At 43.7% G+C, this 21599-nt stretch overlaps 1 protein-coding gene across 7 annotated transcripts in view; it reads left to right on the forward strand.

Moving 5' to 3' along the window:
• The first annotated feature begins 11236 nt into the window (after positions 1-11236).
• Positions 11237-21599, forward strand: part of SSBP2 (single stranded DNA binding protein 2) — a 157069-nt gene continuing 146706 nt past the window's right edge. For all 7 annotated transcript variants that reach the window (XM_015849770.3, XM_015849771.3, XM_015849772.3 and 4 more), the window contains exon 1: positions 11237-11311. In XM_015849770.3, coding sequence (XP_015705256.1) covers positions 11253-11311 — 59 coding nt within the window. In that variant the 5' untranslated portion in view covers positions 11237-11252. The remainder of the gene's footprint in view (positions 11312-21599) is intronic.

Here is a 21599-nt window from a genome sequence, read left to right on the forward strand (position 1 = left end):
ACGAAAAGGTCCAAGGCAACTTCTGGCAGTCAGCAGAGACAGTCTACCATAAGCGTCCCCACAGCAGGCAGCTACTCAGTCTGAAAATTAATTTCAAGAAACATGACTGACCACTGAGCAATTTTTTTGCAGCAGCAGCTTTTTGCTGAATCTTTTGTGGTAAACAATGCTGTTAGCTGTGGACACAGTGACTGGACTTCAAAATTAACAGGCAGGCCTATAGACAAGAACAGAAATGCTGCATGGCCCACAGCGCGCTGGAGCATCCTTTGTCAGGAGACAGGCTTGCCCCTGAATGCCCACACCACGGCCAACAACAAGACAGAAGCAGGTAATGAGTACATGCAACACCAACTGTATTTTATATGCCTGCTTCTGCAAACTGAGCTCCTGAAATATTCCAGACAAAAGGCACTTAAACTTAAGCTTTTCATTATCTAAGATACCTTCTGCATTTCAGATAGCTTGGACAATGCCACTAAGCTCACTTCTCATAAACTAACACAATGCTGTTGAGTTAGGCTTCATCCTCCTGCAGAGGAATATCCAAATTCTTCCAAGACACTGTTTACATTGACATCAGAGAGGATGGAAAACAAATTACGACATTTGTATTTGTATTAGGAGCCAGATACTGCCATAATCATGGAAATCAGTGGCAATGCTCCTACTGGATTCTTGTACTTACAAATTGAAATAGTTTACTAGTCCACTACTGTTTTGACTTCCATCTGTATGACTACTTATTGAATCAGAAAGCATTTGCTGGGTAGTAGCTGCTGGAGAGAGATGTGTGGCAGATTCACTGAAAGGGTTAAAGGAAAGGTTCTCTTCAAAGTTTCCCTCACATCTTTCCAAAACTTAGTTTGTTATCTCCTCAATTCTTAGCAGTAGTGCCTTGTTCTACACCATGGTCCTTTCTGGTTCCATGACAGCATAACAGAGATGCTACATCTGGATTTAAAATGCGTGTTTTCCCTGGCCATTGCAAGCACTTGTGGAGGTGGGAAGGGATTCGTAAAAAAATATTGGAAGAAAGTGGAAAAAAATATATTTCTTAGAATTGATTTTAAAAATCAGTATGCAGGGAGGAAAGTAAATATGATCTAAAAAAGGGCTCTCCTTCTGGTTGTGTATTTCTTAGCCAGATTAATTTTTCATTGCTATTAACATTGAAGTTATCTTTCATACTGACAGCTTTTTAAAGAAGGAATATTTCTGTCAGTATTGAATACATTCAAACAGCACTGTCAAATCCAGAACAATTGGCGTGAGCAGCCACCAAATGATGATGGAAAATGGAGTATTTGGGAAATACGATCAAGTGCCTATTCCTGCTTCAACTGCAGGCAGTGAGAATACAGGGCCAAACTTTACAAGGAACTGCAGTCTCACATAGGTATGAACTGGGAGAAAACCTGCACATGGGAATGAAAAGGCTCCCTGGTTCCTGGGTATTCAGGATAATCACATACATTTGTTCTAGTGAAACATGTTCCTCCCCTTACACATATGAGATTTGTTTCTACTGTAAGGTGGAGACACTCAGGGTTGCAAGAAATTTCAGTACATCACACAGAGAATTTGTAAAATCTGAGTCTTCTCAAGGATAGATAAAATAAAGACTCACTTATGAACCATCAATAAATGTCTCACCCACCTGGCATGAGCTTGTAGAAATCAACAAGACGGAAAAGACTCGGTATCGGGGTAACCAAAAATGGCTTTAGGAGAATGCAAGGAAATTAAAACACTCTCTTTCAGAAATGATTCTGGGTAGGGCAGACATGCCAGCCTCAGGACTGCTCCGAGGGTTTTCTACCGGGCAAAGAGAGTAATAAGAAACTAAAAAACTTTTGGCATTTCAACTTTATTGAAAAAGGGTACAAAGGAACCACCTCTGGATATTGTAAAACTCACAAATAAATTCTTTACAGCTGCACAAGGGAAGATAACAATGAGAGCCCGATATTTCATTCCTAGCACAGTAAAAAATCCTATTATAGCCAATGCTGTTATGGGTGCACCAGCTGTATTCTGGGAATTCTATATAACTTCTGTCTGTTTCTGAACCAAAACCCCTGAGGCCAGCTTGTGAGATTAAAAAGTCCTCCTCTTTCATATACATGCCCCTCCACACCTTGGTTTGTTACCAACGTCTGGAATTAACCAAGTTGTCTTAATCAGACATGATGCCCTTACAGGCCAGGAAGGATCTCCTCAGGAGCTCTTTTCCTACCCCACACTCTTCTATATTATTCACAGTCTTATAAAAAATGCACCTCTTTATCTCTTACTAAAACCTACAGCATGGGATACTGTAGGCAGATGCTGATCCTGTCTGAATTTCAGGGCAGTGTAAGCTCTGGAGGGAGCAGTGTCCAGTGCTATTGGAAGAAAATGGTTGTTTTGTTGTATTTGTGTGTGTGTGTATATATATATAAATATATATATATATAGTTTTCTTCTTTTATTTTGAGAGAGAGAGAGAGAGAATTAAAAAAAAAAAAAGTAAAATAATAAAAAATAATAATAATGGGGAAACTGAAGAAATTAAACCACCTCTGCTTCTCAAGCCTGCTTTTGAATCCATAGAGGACACTTGCTCTCACAAGTCAGGTAAACATCATGAAGATGAGCTGTAAATTTTGACCTTGGGTATAAAAAAATAGCAACCAAAAAAGGTATTTAAAATAACACAATTCACTTTGAATTTCAGGCTTTTTAGCCATGTATCCCAGGAAGCCAATACTGTTCTGTCAGCCAGACCATCAAATGTGCAGAGCTCAACAGGTGAAACAGATTGGAGGAGTCACGGCTTCTAATGAATTCCCCAGGGCATCTCAGTTCCCTTGTTCAGGACTTCACTTGTGACCTTCCCAGCACCAGCTGCTCAGACAGGACTCGATTCTCCTCAGACCCACAGTGCCGTCCTTCATTGGACAGAGACACTTGGGGATTCATACACAAGAACCTATCTGCCCACATGAACAAATCTCACAAGAGTCAGCGGAGTTCCTTCAGTCCGGCATCCTAAATACAGACATGTAAAGGTTAACTCAAGTGGTGACCCTGGTTTGGGCCTCTCCTCTCTCATTCATCAAGTTGGATTTCCAGCAAATGGCTGAAATGATGAAGTGTATGAATAAATTTCCTTCAGTCTACAGAAATGTACCAAGTTAAACTTTGTCAATTAGCTTCATATCCCTGCTGAACTTGCTTGAAAATGAAACCAGAATGGATCTAGAGATGAACAGCAGTGGGAGGTGTGTCCAAGACATGTCATTAAATGATGGGAGTTAGCATCAGCTTTAAAGATATTCTTGCTGTACAGACAGTATAGGTGCAGACATGCAACACATCTTCAAAACTAAGCTGCTATTTACATCTTAACAAAGTTCAATCACTTTTGCTTAATTGTTTTTTTAAGCATTTACTGTTTTTCCTCACTGAGAGGCCAAAGTGATGATTTCCATGCCGCCCCTTGGCATGGTGATGGCACAACATCTCATCAGCCTGCAGACTCATTTAATATTTCATAGCTGAATAAGTAATTGTAGATACATCGATGAATAGGATCTTTCCATCCTGAATGTTCATTCGTAAGTTACTGTTCTCACTGAAGTCAACAAAAGGGATTTTGAGAAGGTAGGCTCTACTCCTGCTCTATATTTCCTGGATTTCTACAGAGATGACTTTAGGACAGGGGCCATGGAGAAGAAAATGATGAAGCAGGAGCACAGAGAGGAAAGAGAAGAGAAAGGAGATGGAAAGTTTGTTCTTTCCATGAATATTAAACTGTCCGTTTCCCAGCTGCAGCCTCATGAAAGGAGACTTCTTGGTGATTACCTACTAATTCAAACCTTACATACCCACCTCAGAACACACAGAGACAAGGTAAAAAAAGGATTTTTTTCATTGCAGTTTAATGAAATGTGATCCACAGCAGACCTCGAAGAATTCACTATGCTTTTGAACGCATATGCAGACTGGTATCAACTTCTTGTTTTATTTCTTCCTTACCAGATGAACAATATATAATGAACAATATTGTGTGTGTATGTGTCTGTGTGTCTGTGTGTGTAAACATGAGTAGCTTTTATAAATGGAAATGCCAAAGAATATAAGAATAGTCTGGTTTCTATAAAAGGCTCTGTCTCACAAAACAATCTGCTGCACAAAACCAGAACAAACCTCTAAAACGATTTTCATGTGTTAACACTACGGAGCATAGTTGCCTTTTACCTGTTTTTCTATTCAAAATATTCCATTGAAGATGAACCTAAAGTGCACATTATCCTCACAATCCCCCTGTACTTTTATCACAGAAGATATTTAGAGTTAAATGCTTTCCCCTTCCAAGCTAGTGCATCCTCAGTGCTCTGACATTGTCCAAACCCCATAATAACCCTTCTTTACCGTTCTGTACCTAGAGACCAGAATGAATAGGTTGTAATTTGGTTCCTCTGGGGTAATTGTGCTTGTAAAGCATAGTTGTGGCAGAGTATCAGTTTGTCATTATTCTTCACATCTCTCAATCACTTGTGAAAAGTCAAAAATATCAACAAAATGAGCTTTGCAGTGCATTTACCTGAAACTGGCAAACAGAAAAGTTCCACGCACTTTTGGTTTAATGAGTACATGAGAGTTAAACAGCATCGCTTTCTTGATTCGATACAGTAGTGAGCATTTCTGATCAATTCCTCTCATGATTTTGTTGGATTCTGGGGTATGTCCTGTGGGTCATATTCCCCAAATGCTGTTGCTCATTTCTGAATCAATGAAGTGATATCTGTCTTTTTTGGGCTATAAGCATTCAAACAAACAAACAAACAAAAAACCCCAAACCATAAACATTCCATAAAAGTTGAATGCATTGACGTGCATGGCTGATATGGTGCACCACTAGGTGCTCATTAATACACGGGAAAATAGAATGAACCATTTCATTCAAGAACGAGCATTTAATGAAAAGAGATACTGAGTAAAGGTTTGCCAAAGCTGTCACAGTGTGACAGTTTGGGCTGTTTATTTCTCCAGATCCTTACTGTGCTACTGCTTACTCTGGAATATACATATATATATATATATATATTAATGAACTGTGATAAATAAATACAAAAACCAAAGAGTTCTAGAGAAGTTACTTGTCCTGTTCATGATTGCCAGCTAAAGCCAAACTCTTTTCTGCTGATACACTCGTGCAATTCCCAGCTTACAGCCTACAATATGCAGCCTCATTGATATGGGCTAACAATATTGCATTTTGACTTGTCCTGAAGCCCAAAGTAAGAAACACATTAAATAAGCCTGTTGAAGCCAACAGCAGTCTGCATATGTCAAACCAACTCCAGATTTTTCAGCAATTCCATTCCGGGTTCATCATTTTCTGTAATGTTCTACTGAGTGTTGTGACCCTCAAAATAAATGAAATTTTGGTTCTGCTAAGAGCAGTTTTGATTCTTCTAGAGCCATTTCTGGCTTTTTTTTTTTGTTGTTATGGCTGTTGTTTGTTGGTTTAAAAATAATAATAATAATAATAATAATAATAAAGTATTGCACTAAGTCCTAGAAGAGGGAGCCAAGGCACCATAGCAGTAAAGTCCTTACAAATCCTAGCACCCACATGACACAGAAATAGGTCTGCCCATGTGGAGCTCCGTGTAGGGTCCAGCTCCAAATTAGCCTTACATTTACCCAATTTACCCAATCAATTCCCCTGATTTCATGTTGTTTTCTTCTAATTTTGGACCCAGGCAACACATAAACTCATATTCTTGATGTGACACATTACTGAACCATCAATGCTGTCTTTCAGCAGTCCTTCAAACGATTAGTAACTGTGTGTAAACAGCCTGGTTTGTTTGATAATATGCAGCTTCAGTCTGATAGATTAAAACAACCAGTTTCAGCCACGCCACTGAACGAAATGAAGGCAGTCCCACATACTGTGTGTGCTTACGTATAAGACAGTCAGCATTTAAAGACATTACTAAGTAACAATCAAATTCAGCAGCCAAAAAAATAGAAATTCTGTTTTTTAAGCAAAGATATGCTGCCAAGAAGAAAAGAAAGACCTTATCTGAGCCGCTCTACATGACAGGCATTGAGAGTTCAAGCCTTCACCAACATCAGACAACAAGATGCACCTGCATGTGAGAGCAAACAGGAGATGTTGGGAAAGCCCCTCCTGTGGAAATAACATCAGGGAGATCTGAAACCACATAAGACACCAGAGAACTCAAGAGAGAGAGCTAGTATGGAGGGAAACAATACATAAAAAACACGCCTTCTTCTACTGTATGAACTCAGATTGCATGTCAGAGAGCCCTTTACAGGTCATTTCTGATACTCTGAATTGCACTTGCACACAAACTGGAAAGTAATGTACTTATTTACACCTGTGAGCAACCATATCACTGTCACTGAGAGCAATAAACTAATGACAGCTTTATTTTTGCCGTGTTTTATTTCTGAGTTAAATGCACTCAGATTGTACCTGGCCCTTTCATGGGTGTAGCAGGAGGCTGCAAGGAATTCTTGATTCCTCTCCAGAAACAGAAAGAAACTGCAGCTCTCTGGGAGGAAAAAAAAAAAAAAAAAAAAAAAAGAGCAATGAGGAGGCAGGACCATAACTTAGGTTTCATGGGAGAATGAGAGTGAGCAAGCAGCTACAGCCTGTGTTACAGCAGTAATTGTAGCAAGCCAGCAAATTCTTCCAGCTGCTTTCAGTGTACAGCAGTGCCTCACCCCATCCTGTGTCTCTGTGCTGCAAGATGCCCCCAGCTTCCTTCAGTGAGCTGCTCTGTGTCTCCCAGGACAAGTGTCCTTTAACATGAAAGAATTCCAGCAACTAAACACCGCAGAGCAGGACTGACTGTCTGTAGCAGTGGAGACTCCTTCTAGGGGAAGGGCTGAGACACCTGTAAATGGCATCATGGATACAGAGAGAGCCCTTGCTGGCAGGAGACCTGGGTGACAAACAGGTTATTAAAGAGCCTTTCATGAGAATTCTCTTTATATTGTTCTCCCTGCTGCTGAGCTATAATTACTTTTATTTCCTTCTATTCCCTCCCAATTGGAAGATGGGGAAAACAAAGCTTTTGTTTAACACTTCTGAACCATGCATTCCAACTATCTTCGTTCTCTAATAAAGATCTAGGACTCACCTCGCTCACCTAAACAATTCTTAGCCAACTGTATGGCACAAGAATGAAAGACTGCATAACGAGGTTCATAGTCAGAAACTCCACAGACAGATAAGACATCCCACAGAAGGAAGAAGGATTCTCGGGAACAGCTTCAAAGCTGCCTCGGTCACATATCTGTTGAAAAAGACCAAACAAAAGCTTCTCTTTCCCATGATATCTTGTCCAAAAAATCTTTCCAGCTACACACAGCAATAACTATATATAACTACAATTAAAAGACGGGAGTAGCATTTACTGGCTTAATTTCCTGAATAGGCCTTTGTTAAAAGCTGTCTGAAAGCTGCCAGTTAGATTGATGATTTTGAAAATCAACAGAATGGGCAGAACTGTATATTAATTGCATATATTACTGCAAGCATATGAGAAAAATCATGATTCTGTAATACGAGTTACATTGTTTAAGTAAGTCTCATACAGCCATAGGAGTAATGTTTCACTGCAGACATTCTTAATGTTAATCCATAATGTAACTAGCTGCAGCAAGAGAGACGAACAAAAACCCACACCAACAGTTTGTAGCTATCCCATAACTCCGACAGGGTGATATAACATAGCATATGTTTTAAAATGATAAAGACTTCCAAGAATAAGATGCAGTTCCCAGAGAAATATTCATACACGCCCAAACAAAAGCAAAATCTTGTAATAATTGAATAATTGCAGCATTCTGTACCTAAGGAGTCCAAGAAAAATCCAGCCCAAACCAGCCCTTTTCAGTGGCTTAGCTGGTCAACACTCTTATACACAAAGCCCAGTGCTCTTCCCTAAAACCTAAGAATTAATCAGCATTATGTAAGAGATTTTTATAACACTCTAAAAATACATTGTGAATTCCTTTCCAGTGTTGGACTGAGAAGCTTTAAAGTACAGCCACCCCTTCATCTCCCTTTTAAACAAACACTGGATCTTCCCTTCTGATATTAGAAACTTAAATTTGTCTCAGTATATGAGCCTCAAATCTCATTAATTACAATATTGGCCTCATGAGATACAATTGCTGCCATTAAGTGCAGTGTTTGTGCTCGAAATGATTTGAGCATGGGCACAGATACAGATACTACATGCGCAGAAAGACTTTAAAACAGGACTAACGATACCTAAAACTTCACAAGACCGTAGGATGTTTTTGTGTTGCTATACCTGTTCGCTTGGCAAACTCTTGTATCCACGCGATAGCGCTTTGTTTGCGTGGTTCCAAAGGATACTGCACCCTGATAGCATTCCTGCAGAGGCAGATGTAATGTTAGCTTGGCAGATCTACAGCAGAGTCCTATGATTACCTTACTCCTGCGTGCCCTCTGTTTTTTCATGCTCATGATAAATGAATAAATACTGGCATTATGTCTGTATCTCACACTGAAGGATCTCTAAGCAAAATTACAAAGTCATCACCTGAATGTTAATGGCAGGCCGGGGGCCACAACTGTGCAGAGGAGCTCGAACGCTGCCCCTGGGAGCAGACTCACCCTGCTCCATCCATTGCTGCCCTCTAACAGTTCACCCTGCTCCACTCTGCCCACCAAACCATCACTTGATCTAGGAATATCCAAAGCATCTGCAGTCCTCCAGAACCAAATAAATCATAAGAATGCAAATGAAAAATGGGAACAAAGCATTTTCAGCTGTGAAAATCTTGTCATGGATGGAATGCATATCCAAAGGACACCGGAGCAATCTCACCTTATTTTTAGGAAACAGCTCGGTGTAGTTCTTTTCCACATAAAAAACTTTTCCCCCTGCTAGAGTGACACACCACTGACACAGCCATCTTCTCAAAATAGCCCCCCGCCCTAAAAACCACAAACAAATCAATCAAAACTATTGAGGCAAACCAGAGAGGAGATTTTGCAGAAAGCGAATAAAGAGGGAAAAGAGGATGACGCAGGGAACAGCCATGAACCACTTCACTGTTGTTACCAGCTTGGTGTGAAAGCTGTGCTGATAGCAGGGCTGATGGGTGGCAGCACGAAGCCTTGGGCAGGAGATAGCCAACGTCTCCAAGGGGACAACAACGGCTGTTCCACATGGGTAAGCAAATGGTTAGATGACAATTATACTCAGGACTGTGGCCATCTGAACCAAAATAAGTGTCACCTATCTTACATGCATTTGCCTGAGCGTGCCCATGTTCACAATTTTCTTCCCTTAGACTACTGTTATTTTTTTGTATTTTACCCACAACCCAGGTCCTTCTTTGTTCTCTGCCCTGATTCTTTCTCTGCCTTTCTTTCTTTGTGCCATTTTCCGCTCCCTGTATTCACGCTGAATACAATCAGTCACATGGCTAGCCTTCATGTGAACTCCATGCTACAAGACATGTAAGTATTATCCGGTATGAATGCGGGCAAAACGCATCCCTTTGGTTGGCTCATCATTTACATGCCATTCTCAGATTCTCTCTCCACAGTCCTTTCCCTTTTTTATCACCCACATTCACTGTGCATTGTTCTTGTGCTTTGCTTCCTTTTTCTCCTCTCCCCCATGGCCATTTACACCTCCTTCTCTTCCTGTGTCCGCCTCTCTTGCCCTTCCCACCTCTCCCTTAATGCTCATTCCCTCCTGTTGCCCACTTCCTTCCTATTCCCACCAGAGCTCTGTGGACAGCTCTTCCCCCATTGCAGGTGGTGTGTCCTGGATGTGAGCAGGAGGCTTGGGCTGATGCTGGCGCCATCCACCAGACCCACCTCCACCTCTCCATCCCTCTGACCCATATGGCAAACATTGTGGGGCAAAAGCCCGGGGCAGGAAGACAACTTTGGCATACAGTGTGGTCTTTGTTGCAGCTCGCTTTAATCTGGTGATTTACTGCAGTGAGTTGCTGAAGCACAAATCCCACCACACTGGAGCCGACGGTGGGGAATGGTCTGCACGCAGCCACAGGCGCGCAGGACTCCTTGGCGTTCCGCTCCTTCCTGTTGTCTCTACCGCTCCATCACTAATTTGTTCCAGTCGCTCATTAATGCTGTCCTAAACCCCCCCCCAAACCAATTTCACCTCCCCAACCGTTTCCTTTGCTGCTGCAGCTCAGGATCCAGAGGACGCTTTGCTGCGGCTCTCACAATGATAAACAGATGCCGGCACAACTTCCCGCCCCAGGTGTTGTCTGGTGGTTGGGCACAGTGGGGCCTGGCTGGACAGCGGTGTGAGCGCTGGGCACAGCACAGCCAGAGCCTTCGGGCCGCACGTGTGTGTGGGTTTGGGTCAGCTGGGTGTTTTTAAAGGTGACTGGGTACCAAAAGATGGCAGATGTGGGGCTGTACTTCAGGACACATGAGGAGAGCAGAGCAATGCTTGACCCCGGCTCTCTCCCAGTGTCTCCGTGGCACAGCCTTCATTTCCCTTGATGTCCCTCACACCACAGTGCATCCCCGTTTCCCCGAGGACACCTTGGGGAGCGCTCCCTGCTGCCCCACTGCCCCCCACACCTACAGCCGCGCTGTGAGGCTGCACAACGGGCCTCGGCAACCCGGCATGGTGAGGGGCGGCCGGGCCGGGCGGGGGGCAGCGCTCGAGCCCCTGAGGGCGGCGGGGCGTCGTGGCTGAGGGCGGCCCGGCTGTGTGTAGGCTGTATGCGGGCTGTATGCAGGCTGTATGCAGGCTGTGTGCTGGCTCTGTGGTGTCTCTGTGCAGGGAGCGGCCGTGCCGCCGGCTGAATCCGCTCCGCGTTTTGCCTCTCGCCGCCGCGCTCCCCCCTCGGCGGCAGCGGCGGCGGGCGGGTGTCGGTCGCTCGGAACAGCCAGTTGTTTAAAATCCTTCTAGAACCGTTTCTAATTCCCCCTTGCGCCGGGGAAGGGAGAGCGCGAGCGGGGAGGGGGGAGGAGGAGGAGGGAGGAGAAGGGGCCGGGGGGGGGAGGGAGGCGGGGGGGAGGAGGTTGCAGCCCGCCCGGCTCCCGCCTGCCCGTCACGGCGCGGGGGGGCGGGGCCTCGTCCCGGGCCGGCCAATGGGCTGTGTGTGTGGCGGCGTCGCCATGGCGACGGGGCTGTTCCCGGGGAGGCTGTGATGGGTTGACAGGTGCGTGACAGTCGGAGCTCTCCGCAGGCATGTACGGCAAAGGCAAGAGCAACAGCAGCGTCCCGTCCGACAGCCAGGCCCGGGAGAAGTGAGTACGGCTACGACGCCGCCCCCGGCCCCGCGCACAACAACTTTCCGACGGGGGCGGCCGCGCTCGGGCCGCGGGGAGCGGTCGGAGCCGGGGAGCGGTCGGAGCGGGACCCGCGCTGCCCCGCGCTGCCCCTCGCTGGGGGTGCGGCGCCCCGGGCTGCGCTCGGCGGGGCCGGGAGCGGGCGGAGCGGGGACGAGTGGGGAACAAAGCGGCGGCTGCGGGGCGAGGAGCGACGGCGGGGACCGGCTCACAACTTCGGGCCGGGACCGCGCTGCGCCGGGCCGGGAGCGCCGCGACGCCGAGCCCCGGGGAGCGGCGTGCCCAGCCGCCTCCGAAAGTTTGCGCTTTAGCGGCCGCCTCGTCCGGCCGGCGCCCGCCTCCGGAGCCGCGGGGCCGAGCAACTGGTGTCTGCGGGCGGTGTAAGGGCGGAGCGCTCCGACACGCTGCGGGAGACTGCGGTGCGGGGCGGCCGCGCTCCGCCGGGGAGTTGCGGGTCGGGGCAGCGCACCCCGCGCCGTGGGGCACAGCCGCGATGCTCCGCTCCGAGCCCGGAGCGGGACGTTCGCAGCGCCTGCAGCCCCTGTGCTCGCCCTGCGGCCGGTTCGTCTTCCGTCTTCCAGCCATCGTAACGGCGTGTGCGGTGCGAGAAGGCGCACTACTTTTGCAGGCAGGGCTGCCGAGCCGCCGTATTGCTGAGAAGTATCTGCCCTGCTCGGCAAAGTTGCGGGGCCCTGCTAGATGGTGCTGTTCGATTTGCGGACGCCGGCTCCCACTCGCGGCGCGGACAGCGGGCTGCGCGCCGACGGGTTCCGCGCTGCGGAGCCGGGATGGGCTGTGCCAGGGCACGGGCGGGGAGCACCGGGTAGCGACGTGCTTAGCCAGGAGCTCAGAAGGACCCCTTCATCTCTCAGCAGTATCCCTCCATCTCCCAGTGCTCCTCAGCCGTCTTTTAAGGATGGTTTTTTCCCCTGGTGTCTGATGAAAACCGTTACACAGCGTACCCTCCAGATTTATTCCTTCTATCCCATCCTTTCAACTTATCCCCTAGCAGAGCGGATTCCATCGTTGCGCGGTGCTCGTACTTTTCTTGGGGGGTTGCATGATTTTCCCTGTGATGCTGTTGCACAGTTGTACAGTGCTGCTCCCGAGGTGATGCACGAGTTCTTGCTCTGCTCCAAAAAGTCACCATCGGATTAAAGCTCTCTGAAAACACAGCCCTGACTTCTGCATTAGATTTGGTCCATTTGGAAACCACGGAGAAAACATATATGTCTGATATATTAGGCAGTCACTTAGTCAAGAAGAACAGGATTATAACCGTGTTTAATGTAAATTTTCAAAGTTTTTAGAGCCAAACGTGCAACTTTGTCATGTCTCTTTGAGGCTGATATAGCCAAATGGAGCAGCCAGTGGCAGATCTGAATGCACTTGCAATGACTGAGTAAGCGCAATGTGGTCTGGGTGCCTCGCTGTGCAGAACACACGTGTTCTTGGCACGGACATGTGAGCGTGCGAGGAGGTTCCTGAGGAGCATTTTACCTGTGTGGAAGCTGTGTGTGCTGCTTGCATTTTCTTTCAGAGCCTGAGATGCAATATATCTTGTATTTTACAGACCAGTTCAGTCCCAAATATGTTTCTAATGTGGTATCTCACTGTGTGCCGCCTTTAATATTTATGTCGTTTGAGGTTATGTCATCTCTATTAAATAAAGTGAACAAGTTTTGCAAGTCATTTACAGTACCCGCTGGCAAATTATCAGTTCCAAAGCAACGTTCATTCCACAGTCTTTCTCTTTGCCCCTCCCACCCTACTTTTGGGGTGAATTGCCTGTACTATATAGCTTAACAAGGAATAATACTGGGTTCTGTACCTGAGATGTACAGAATGGCGCTGCTTGAAAAGTGCTACAATGAAGGCACCATGCCTGCAAAGAGCAGAGAAAAAAGGTGCTGTTTCTCCCATTTCTCCTATTCTGGAGCATCTATGCTTTGCTTTGGGTTTGGGCTGTCCCTACCTCATGGTGGGCAGGACAATTGTGTTCCAGCAGCGCCTCTTCCACTGTCCAGACTTGGACAGGGACAGACAAGACTCCATGTATGCTGTGGGAGGAAAAAGGCTAAATTTCTTTATAGCATCCTTTGTTGTCTCTTTGTGGCAAATACACTTTCTATATTCCATAAAATCTGATTAATTTGGGTTAAGGAATTTGAACTCCCTGTCATTTAACTGAATAGCTGAACTTTCTAAACTTCTAGTCTCGGAGGAAGAAGGGTAGGACCACACTACTTTGTGTGTCTTGTCATGCGTCCTTTCCAACAGCACTTTCATGGGGATCTGGAAATAGAGCTATTCACCTATAAATAATGCTTAAAGTTAGCAAATACAAGTAGAAAACTACCAGAAACAAATAAACAACAACAAAAAAACCACGCATACGCCATAAGCAAATGGTAATTCTGAAAGAATTGGGTTGCTCTGATCTTTCAGTGGTCTTCCATCTTTTTTTTTTCTTTTCTTTTTTTCCCCCCCAAGATGCCTTTGCTTTGTTGGTGCTCAGCAGTCATGCAGATTTTGTTCCCTAATTACCAGGTGACTATCAGCTGTGATTTCCTTTAGATACCAAAAGATGCATGATCAAAGTAATAACACGACAGCAACCATTGGGGTCAGTGGTTGATTGCTCTTCATTTTGGCAAGGCAGGTGACCTCCAGAAAGTGGGACCACTTGGTTGCTGCTGTCACAGCAGCTTTGCTGATGCAAACATCTTCCCAGTTTGATCTCACCAGTTGGTTGTGTGAGGGGAGATGGGCGTTTTTCTCATTTCCATCATGCTTGCTGCTTCTTGTTTCCCTCAGGTTTGTGTTGGTTGGTGTGCCTGAATGGCTCGTTTATGAATAGTGTGGTTGCCTGCCTGGATTTATATCTCTTCCCCAGCAGGAAAGCGGCGCAAAATTTACACAAATTATGTCAGGTTTCTTTTGGTGCCAATGGGGTTCTCCATAAACAGGGGACAACTGACCAATGATTCTCTCATTTCATTCTACCACTGCTTAGAAAAACAGATTTCCTGGGGCTTTCAAAGACATGTAGGTTTTTGGATATATTTCTTTTGATTTTTCTTTTTCCTTTTTCTTCAAATTTGTAGAGATACCATTGCATGATTTTACAGTAATAAATTAGCGAGGTTATCCATCTCCACTACAATGCTCACAAGCTACATTAGAAGTAAGATATGGAATGAAATTAATTGTCAGCCCTGATAAATTTTCTGCTCCTCCCTGAGAAATGGTGAGCTAGTTTTTCAGGTTTTAGGTGGTGGAGGACACAGTGATCTCTCTCTCTCTCTCTTTCTCTTTTTTCTTCCATTGGAAAGCAAAATTGGTACTTTAGCCTGCACTCCATTACAAAATTCACGTTTGATGCTTGTTCACTGATTTCATCCATCATGTTTAATTCTTGGGAAGTGTTTCACAACTGCATTGGACATCATGAAGTTTGCAGGGCTGGCAGTCTGCTTCAGAAGAACATGCTTGTTTGTTGGGAAAGGCGCAGAGGAGAAGGTTCTGGATGGAGTAAAGGTTTCTCAGTACTTGCTGTTGATCACTGTGTTTTGGATGTTCTTTTGTACTGCATACAGGTTACTTGGAGAGCGTATGAAGGCATTCCAAAAGATGTGTATGCTGCACTTCAGGCCCTTTAAGAATAATTGGCTTTGCACTGTAGATTTAACAGATACTGACAGAGCAGTAGCTGGAGTTGCCCATAGAAATGTACATCTGCGTAACTGTGAAATACGCTCCCAACTTCTTGTTTGTGTATAAAAGCACTTTACTACTCCTGTACCAAGGGTTAAAAGTTCAGTTTCAACAGTGATTCCTCTGCTTGTTTGGTCTTCCTACAGTTTTTGTGTTATTTTTTTTCCTGTGCTTTTCCTTAACTTTTTTAACACTGAAGCGTGCAGTTGCACTTTATTGGGCTCTGCCACCACACAAACTAATGCTGCTGAAGAGCAGGGACTGCTGGAGGCCGCTCAGCCCCGCTGGGTGCCGCAGATGCACCCTGGGCTACAGCGAGCATGGTTTGGGCTTGGTTAAGAGATAATTAAGTCTTCCTGGAGGAGACAGTAATTAACGGAAACCAGTATATATTAATAATTCATTGTGCTGGAATTATAGGCATACATACGATAGCTTTGCAAGTACTGAAGTAGCCAAACAAGATTTTTATGACTTCACCAGGCTTTACCTGTGGAAAATGTACTGCAGCACATATAAGCCTCGTGCTGCTTTGTTTGATTTCGGTGTTCTTAAAGTTTCAGCTGAAATGCTCTGGCACGTTTTCAAAATCAGACAAAGAAAAGATGTATTTTCCAGCGTTCCAAAGCTCTCACAACTTTTATGGTGGACGAGCAGTAGCACCTCTCCTCTTTGATTGACAGATTTGGTTGAGAATGGACGTCGGATTTTATTCCAGGGATGTGCCTTTTCCTGTTTGCATGACAAAGCACCTGAGTTTAGCCAGGATGCAGCCTTTCTGAAAGCGATTTGCATGTGCCTAGGGCTTGCGGTCCTAATCTCTGCATATTTTATCTGTGCCGGGAGTGCTTCGGGACATGACCTGTGAATGGGTTTCAGTGTGCAAGAGTGCCCGTGCCCACCGGGGTCTGCAATCACCTTGAGACGAGGAGCAGGCTTCTGCTCAGAGCTGGGACAAGGTGCATTGGCCAGGGATGTGGAAAAGCAGCATTGGTGTGAAAGGTTGGGTGTGTGCTGGAGATGGGGCATGCTGAGAAGATGGAGTGTGAGGGTGGGCAGGCAGAGAAGGGTTAAGGAGGTCTGTGAGGCTATCGAGGCTAGAACTGGAGTCATAGGTGGATCAAGGGACAGAGGGTGCCTTGAAGAAGGTCAGGAAGTGGAAGGGTTTTGTTGAGTTTGGGTGCTGAAGGATTGCCATTCCTCTGCTGCCAGCAACTGGCTGGGAAGATGGTGGTGAAATGCCTAAATTGGAGATGCAACCTACAAACAGCTGTGAAATACTGAGTTAGCTGAAGTGGCAAAGGTGTGAGGGTATTGAAACTTGAGGTTTGTACAGGTTGCCATGTGAGAGAACACTGGCACGGAAAGACTGAACTTGTCTTCCAAAAGCAGAAAATGGCATGTCTACTTATCTAAGTTTTGAATGTTCATCTTGCCTTCCCAGTGGCTTTCTTATAAATTGGAAAGTATGGCTGCATGGTAACCACAGTTCTCACTTTATCCTCATTTGCATGTCCATTGATTTACTATTTTTTGTCAGAAAGAGCTTTACATTTTTGTTGTGCAGAATATTGTTTTTGTAATGAGTCACCATTTAATTATTTGCTGCTTCATTTTCCTTCAGTAAATGTCTCGTAGTTTTACTTGCCATTTCACTGTACTAGTGGAGGAGGAATATGGAGCTTCTTTGCCCATTGCCATGGGATTTAAGTCCCACAAACCCAAGAAGGTATGTGTCAACCTGGTTTTAGCAATGGCAGTAGGACTAAGAAAGGTGAAAGGCAGAAATACTCACTGATTATTGGCTGCTCAATTTGGGATGTGTAGCCTCATGTTACCATTATTATTGTTTTAATTTTTATTTCAGAGCACTACATAAGCTACTAACACATATATATAGCTTCCACAGTCTCTATTATGACTAAATGTAAGCCTGAAACATGCCATTTTATGATGCTGAGAATCCAGAAGATGAGGAACTGAAAATTATTCACCTCATTGTGTGAAGTTTGTTTCGAATGGCTTTCCTGTGATACAGAGCAATCCTCTGGCCCACCCACAGGAGAATAGTGTCAGTGATGGATTATGCTGTGAGGTTACTGCAGGAGGATGCAGTTGCAGACTCACAGACTGTCCTCCTGCAGCAGCCTGACATTATACCACATCCTGGAGCCTGCTGTCTGTTTGAGGCTAAAAATATATGATCGTATGATTCACAATAGCATTGCATTTGGGGAGAGACACTTAATGGTGATCCTTCCATGCACACACATAGCAGGTGTAGAAGAGGGCACAATCCTGAGGAACATATTGAGGTGGGTAGGTCTTCTCCATGAACAGTCCCGTAGCTGCAGCCTGAGGGTTTTTCAGCAGTAGTGCTCGTGGTTAGGGCCGCTTGGCCGCTGTTCCCTGGATGTGCAAAAGAACAGAAAGGAGGTTGCATTGGAGCTGGAGTTTCTTCTCTGGTGTCTGCCTGGTTGAGGCACAGACGTCTTGTGTTCAAGTTGCTAAAGGTAAATAATGGTCAGATAGTAGCTGTTATTTTATCTACTAAGAGAGGTGTTCCTCAGATTAACAGCAGGCAAGTTCATTCAGAAATCCTGATCTCTGTAAGCCTTGGGGTATTTCTCTCGCAGTTACAGGTAGGTAACTGGTGAGAACTCGTACTCTAAGTAGAAAGGTGGCAGCAATAAGAGAATGACATCCTATCATTTTTCTTGCTTATTTCCATTGAGTCTTTGTTTTGGTGGAAAAAAAATGAGATTTTTTTTTTTTTTTTTTTTTTGTGGTGAGCCTTCATTTACTCCAAACCTTCAGTTATTGCCAGGGAACTCTTTCTGGCTTTTCTGCATCTTAGAAGTATAATGTTCAGACCAAAGGATAGAACTGAGCAGAATAAAATAATAACCTCTTCTTTAATATAATACATACTGCTTGGTTTTATATATAAACATTGTCACTAATACTGCCTAGAATGCTTGCCTGTTTTTTTCTTTCTTTTTTAAATAATCCATTTTGCAGTCCACATGCCCTCCAGGTTCTTTTTATAATACTGCTGCCTTGCCAATTATTCTCCATTTCATATTTGTGCATTTGATTTCTTATTCCTGAGCACAGTACTTTACATTTGTGTGTATTGAATTTTCTCTTATTAACTTTCCTTACCCATTTTGTTGCCCTGTAAGGGCTCATAATCTTTCCCAGCTTAGAAATACAGCAGCGTAGATCCTACATACAACTCATTAATGAAGATCTTTTAATGGAATTTGTTTAGGACAGCAAGAGCTTTCTTGAAATGTCCTCTCATTTTTAGAAACACACTGATAATGGCTCTTCAATTATTATTTCTTTTTCCAAGCAGCTGTATGCCATTTTTAAATTTTATGGTGGTTTCCTTTGCTTGTGTCAATGTCGTGATAGGCCAAGAGTCAAAACTCTTGCATCCTAACAAGGGGGTAGCTTAATAACAGTTCCTTTTTATCCTGTGTTCATCCACCTTTCTAAATAAACAAAATTGAGCTGTCTGGTTCTTTCCCTGGACTGACTTATGTTGGCTTGCTCTTATCTTTGTATTTGGAAGTTGTTCTTGAATTTGTTTCAGGAATTGTCTTCTATGGTAGCAAGAGCGATGTCTGTATTAAATTTCCTAATATATATATTTTGTGTGTGTGTTTTTTAATACATGCTGTGGCATTTTAAGGCTTCTGTTTCCTTCTTTCCTCCCCCACCCCTCCCCCCCTACCACCACACACATAAGAGAATATAATATGTGCAAACAGGCCAAAATTATGACTTCTGCTCATCATATGAGCACTCTGACAGCAGGACAGAGAAGCTGGGCAGCTCATTTCTGGTTACCTTCATCACACTTACTTTTCTGTATAGTGGTGGGGGTGTGAATTTGAGTTTAATCTGTAGGGGTAAATAAGCTCAGATCTTGTTTTTCGGCTTTTGCAGCTCTGTGGTTAAAGTCTCACTGGCATTTTACTGGTGGCAATTTAAGGCATCCAGGTTTGGGACTTGCTCCACAGAGGCACTGTGTCAATGCTTGAGGCCTCTGTGCTAGGTGAGGCCATTCAGGGAGTTCAGGGCATGTTGTTCTCAAACTCTGGGTTCCCTGTGGTTCAGGCAGGAAAACAAGCTGTGGTGAACCCAGAACAACAGGTACCAGCTGGTGACATAAAAAAAGAAAAGGTTTAGGCAGGCTTCACCTAATTGAAGTGGTACACATAGTTCGATTTGTTATCAGGCAGTCCTGAATCCTGGGCCTGTCCCTGCAGCCAGAGGAGCCTAGCAGTGCTGCAGTTTCTCCTTTTTTTAAGTTGGACACTCCTTGAAGTGAATGTTATTTTGTTTCTTTACTTTCTGCAATCCCGAAGGAAAGGGTCGTCTTTGTAAGGCAGAGGAAATTTCTGTCAGGGAGAGAATTTTAAGCAATTAATGTAGCAAGTTACAGTCACATTGTAATTTTGGGCATCCCATGCTTTATATTCACTTCCAATACCTGCAATACAAACAATTGCGATTCTATAGATATCTCTATAAGATTTCATATATATGTATATACTTATAATTTTATGTTGATACTGAAAATGTCCTGCTGTTAGGAGATGTGCTTTTTAAATCCATCTAACAAGCCTGGAAAATTAATAATGTTCCATTGTTGGGATTAAGTGTGTCTGTTGGTAGTTTGAAGAAAATAGATATCATCTGTACTGTTTGTTTTCCGTGATAACCACCTTAATGTTCATAAAAACTGGCAGCTAGTCTTGGAGACTGTTTTGTTGGTTAAATTAGAGTAAAATCAGTGGCAACTTGAACTAGCCTATGCTGTCATGTTGGCATATTGCAGGCTTTCATTGGGAAAGTTTGTGCTTTCCAAAGGAAAATATTTGAGTAGAGGAACTGAACTATAATTCCTTAATAAATATGTTGTTCTTGACAGTCTCAGGACAAAATGGATCATTTGGCTGACAGGCTGTATGATTGTGTCATAAATATTCACTGATTTATGAGACTGAAAGTAAGGATTCTATCTGTTGCTCATGCTACAGAAGTTGTAGTGCTTTGTCAAATAGTGGTAATTGCAACATTGAGATTTGATTTAAAAAAAGTCCTTTGCTTTCCTCTTTTTTAGCACTTCATTTGCCATTCCTCTCCAACAACTGCTAAAGAGGAGAGGTTTGCTGTGGATGGCTCTACTTCTTTCTGTTTGTGTCATCCTTTGGAGCAAGGTGGTAGTGGGGTGTTGATAAAAGCTATTTGTTAGGTAGGGAGTGTGGGTGCGTTAATGAAATTTCATCAGGTGTGTCAGGAATAATGAAGCACCCTGCTGAATCTGAAACTGCCTGAGAAGTGAAGGTTATGGCTCCCATCGACAGCCTCTTGAACTCTTTGTCTCCTTTAATTGTTTATTATTAAAACTCTCCTGAATCAATGTATATTGTTTAATCTGCCTTGAAATGTGAATTGCAAGTCAAGGCCTTTGAGTAGTATAGTGAAAAACTGTCTGAATTTATTGCACCTTCAGGGAGTGCTTCCTAAAACTGGTTAACCTGCAGCTCAGCAGCTCCTGCATTCATAGTCTCTGCTTTTCTCAGCCCCATCCTGTAGATCAGAAAACTTCTGGGGCGATAGCAGTATTGATGAAATATTTATAGAGTGCTGTATGTGGAGAGGATGTTTTACAAACTTAAAGGCGTATTTCCTGTCCTGGGGAATTAAGTTTGTTTTTCCTGTCTGTTGAGTGTATGTTGTGAAATAATACAAATGGAAGTTGGTTTTCTGAGTTGAAGCAGGAAAAGTACGTGATCAACAAATAAACACGCAGTGCTTGTGCACAGGACAGTATGTAAGAAAATACAAGGCTCAGAAAGATAAAGGAAAGCTTCACATCAGAAGATAAAAAAAAAACAAAACAACAAACCCAAACACTCGAGAAATGCGAAAATATGCCTCTAGTAACAGTAATGCTTGACAAGCACATCTGAAAGGTACACATTGGTGTTTTTGACTTCTGTTGCAGTTACTGAAATTCACTGTCACTTTTAATTTTGCTATCTGTACATCTAAGTCTTTGTAAAAGAGATGTTTACTCTTATGAGACTAATATCTGTTGAGCTGTGTAACTATAAAACCTAGTTTTGTGTATTTTAAAATCTTTTTAGAAATAATACAGTGCAGCAGAACCTGAAGAAAACTCTCTTTGAAGATGCAGCTCAAACGATTAGTTGAGTTATGGTTGGGGAAGCTATAAAAAGTGAATGAAAAGCACATCATGTTTTCACAGAAGATTTTTAATAGATAATTAATACAAAATCAGACTGGAATACTGGAGGTGTGTATTTTCACATTCTAGTCATTTTGAAAGCTGCTTTTAAATCTTTCCCAATATTCTCCAAACAGCTCTGAAAGTCTGTAGTTAATTATTCAAAATTTGGAAAAATAAAACACTTTGCAGCTGCCTTGTGTTAGTATCCAATTCTGTGTGTTATTATCTGTCTATTAAAAAAACAAAAAACAAAAAATA

Source organism: Coturnix japonica, chromosome Z (genome assembly GCF_054131305.1).
Source record: "Coturnix japonica strain WE chromosome Z, WE-NBRP24, whole genome shotgun sequence".
Taxonomy (NCBI): Eukaryota; Metazoa; Chordata; class Aves; order Galliformes; family Phasianidae; genus Coturnix; species Coturnix japonica.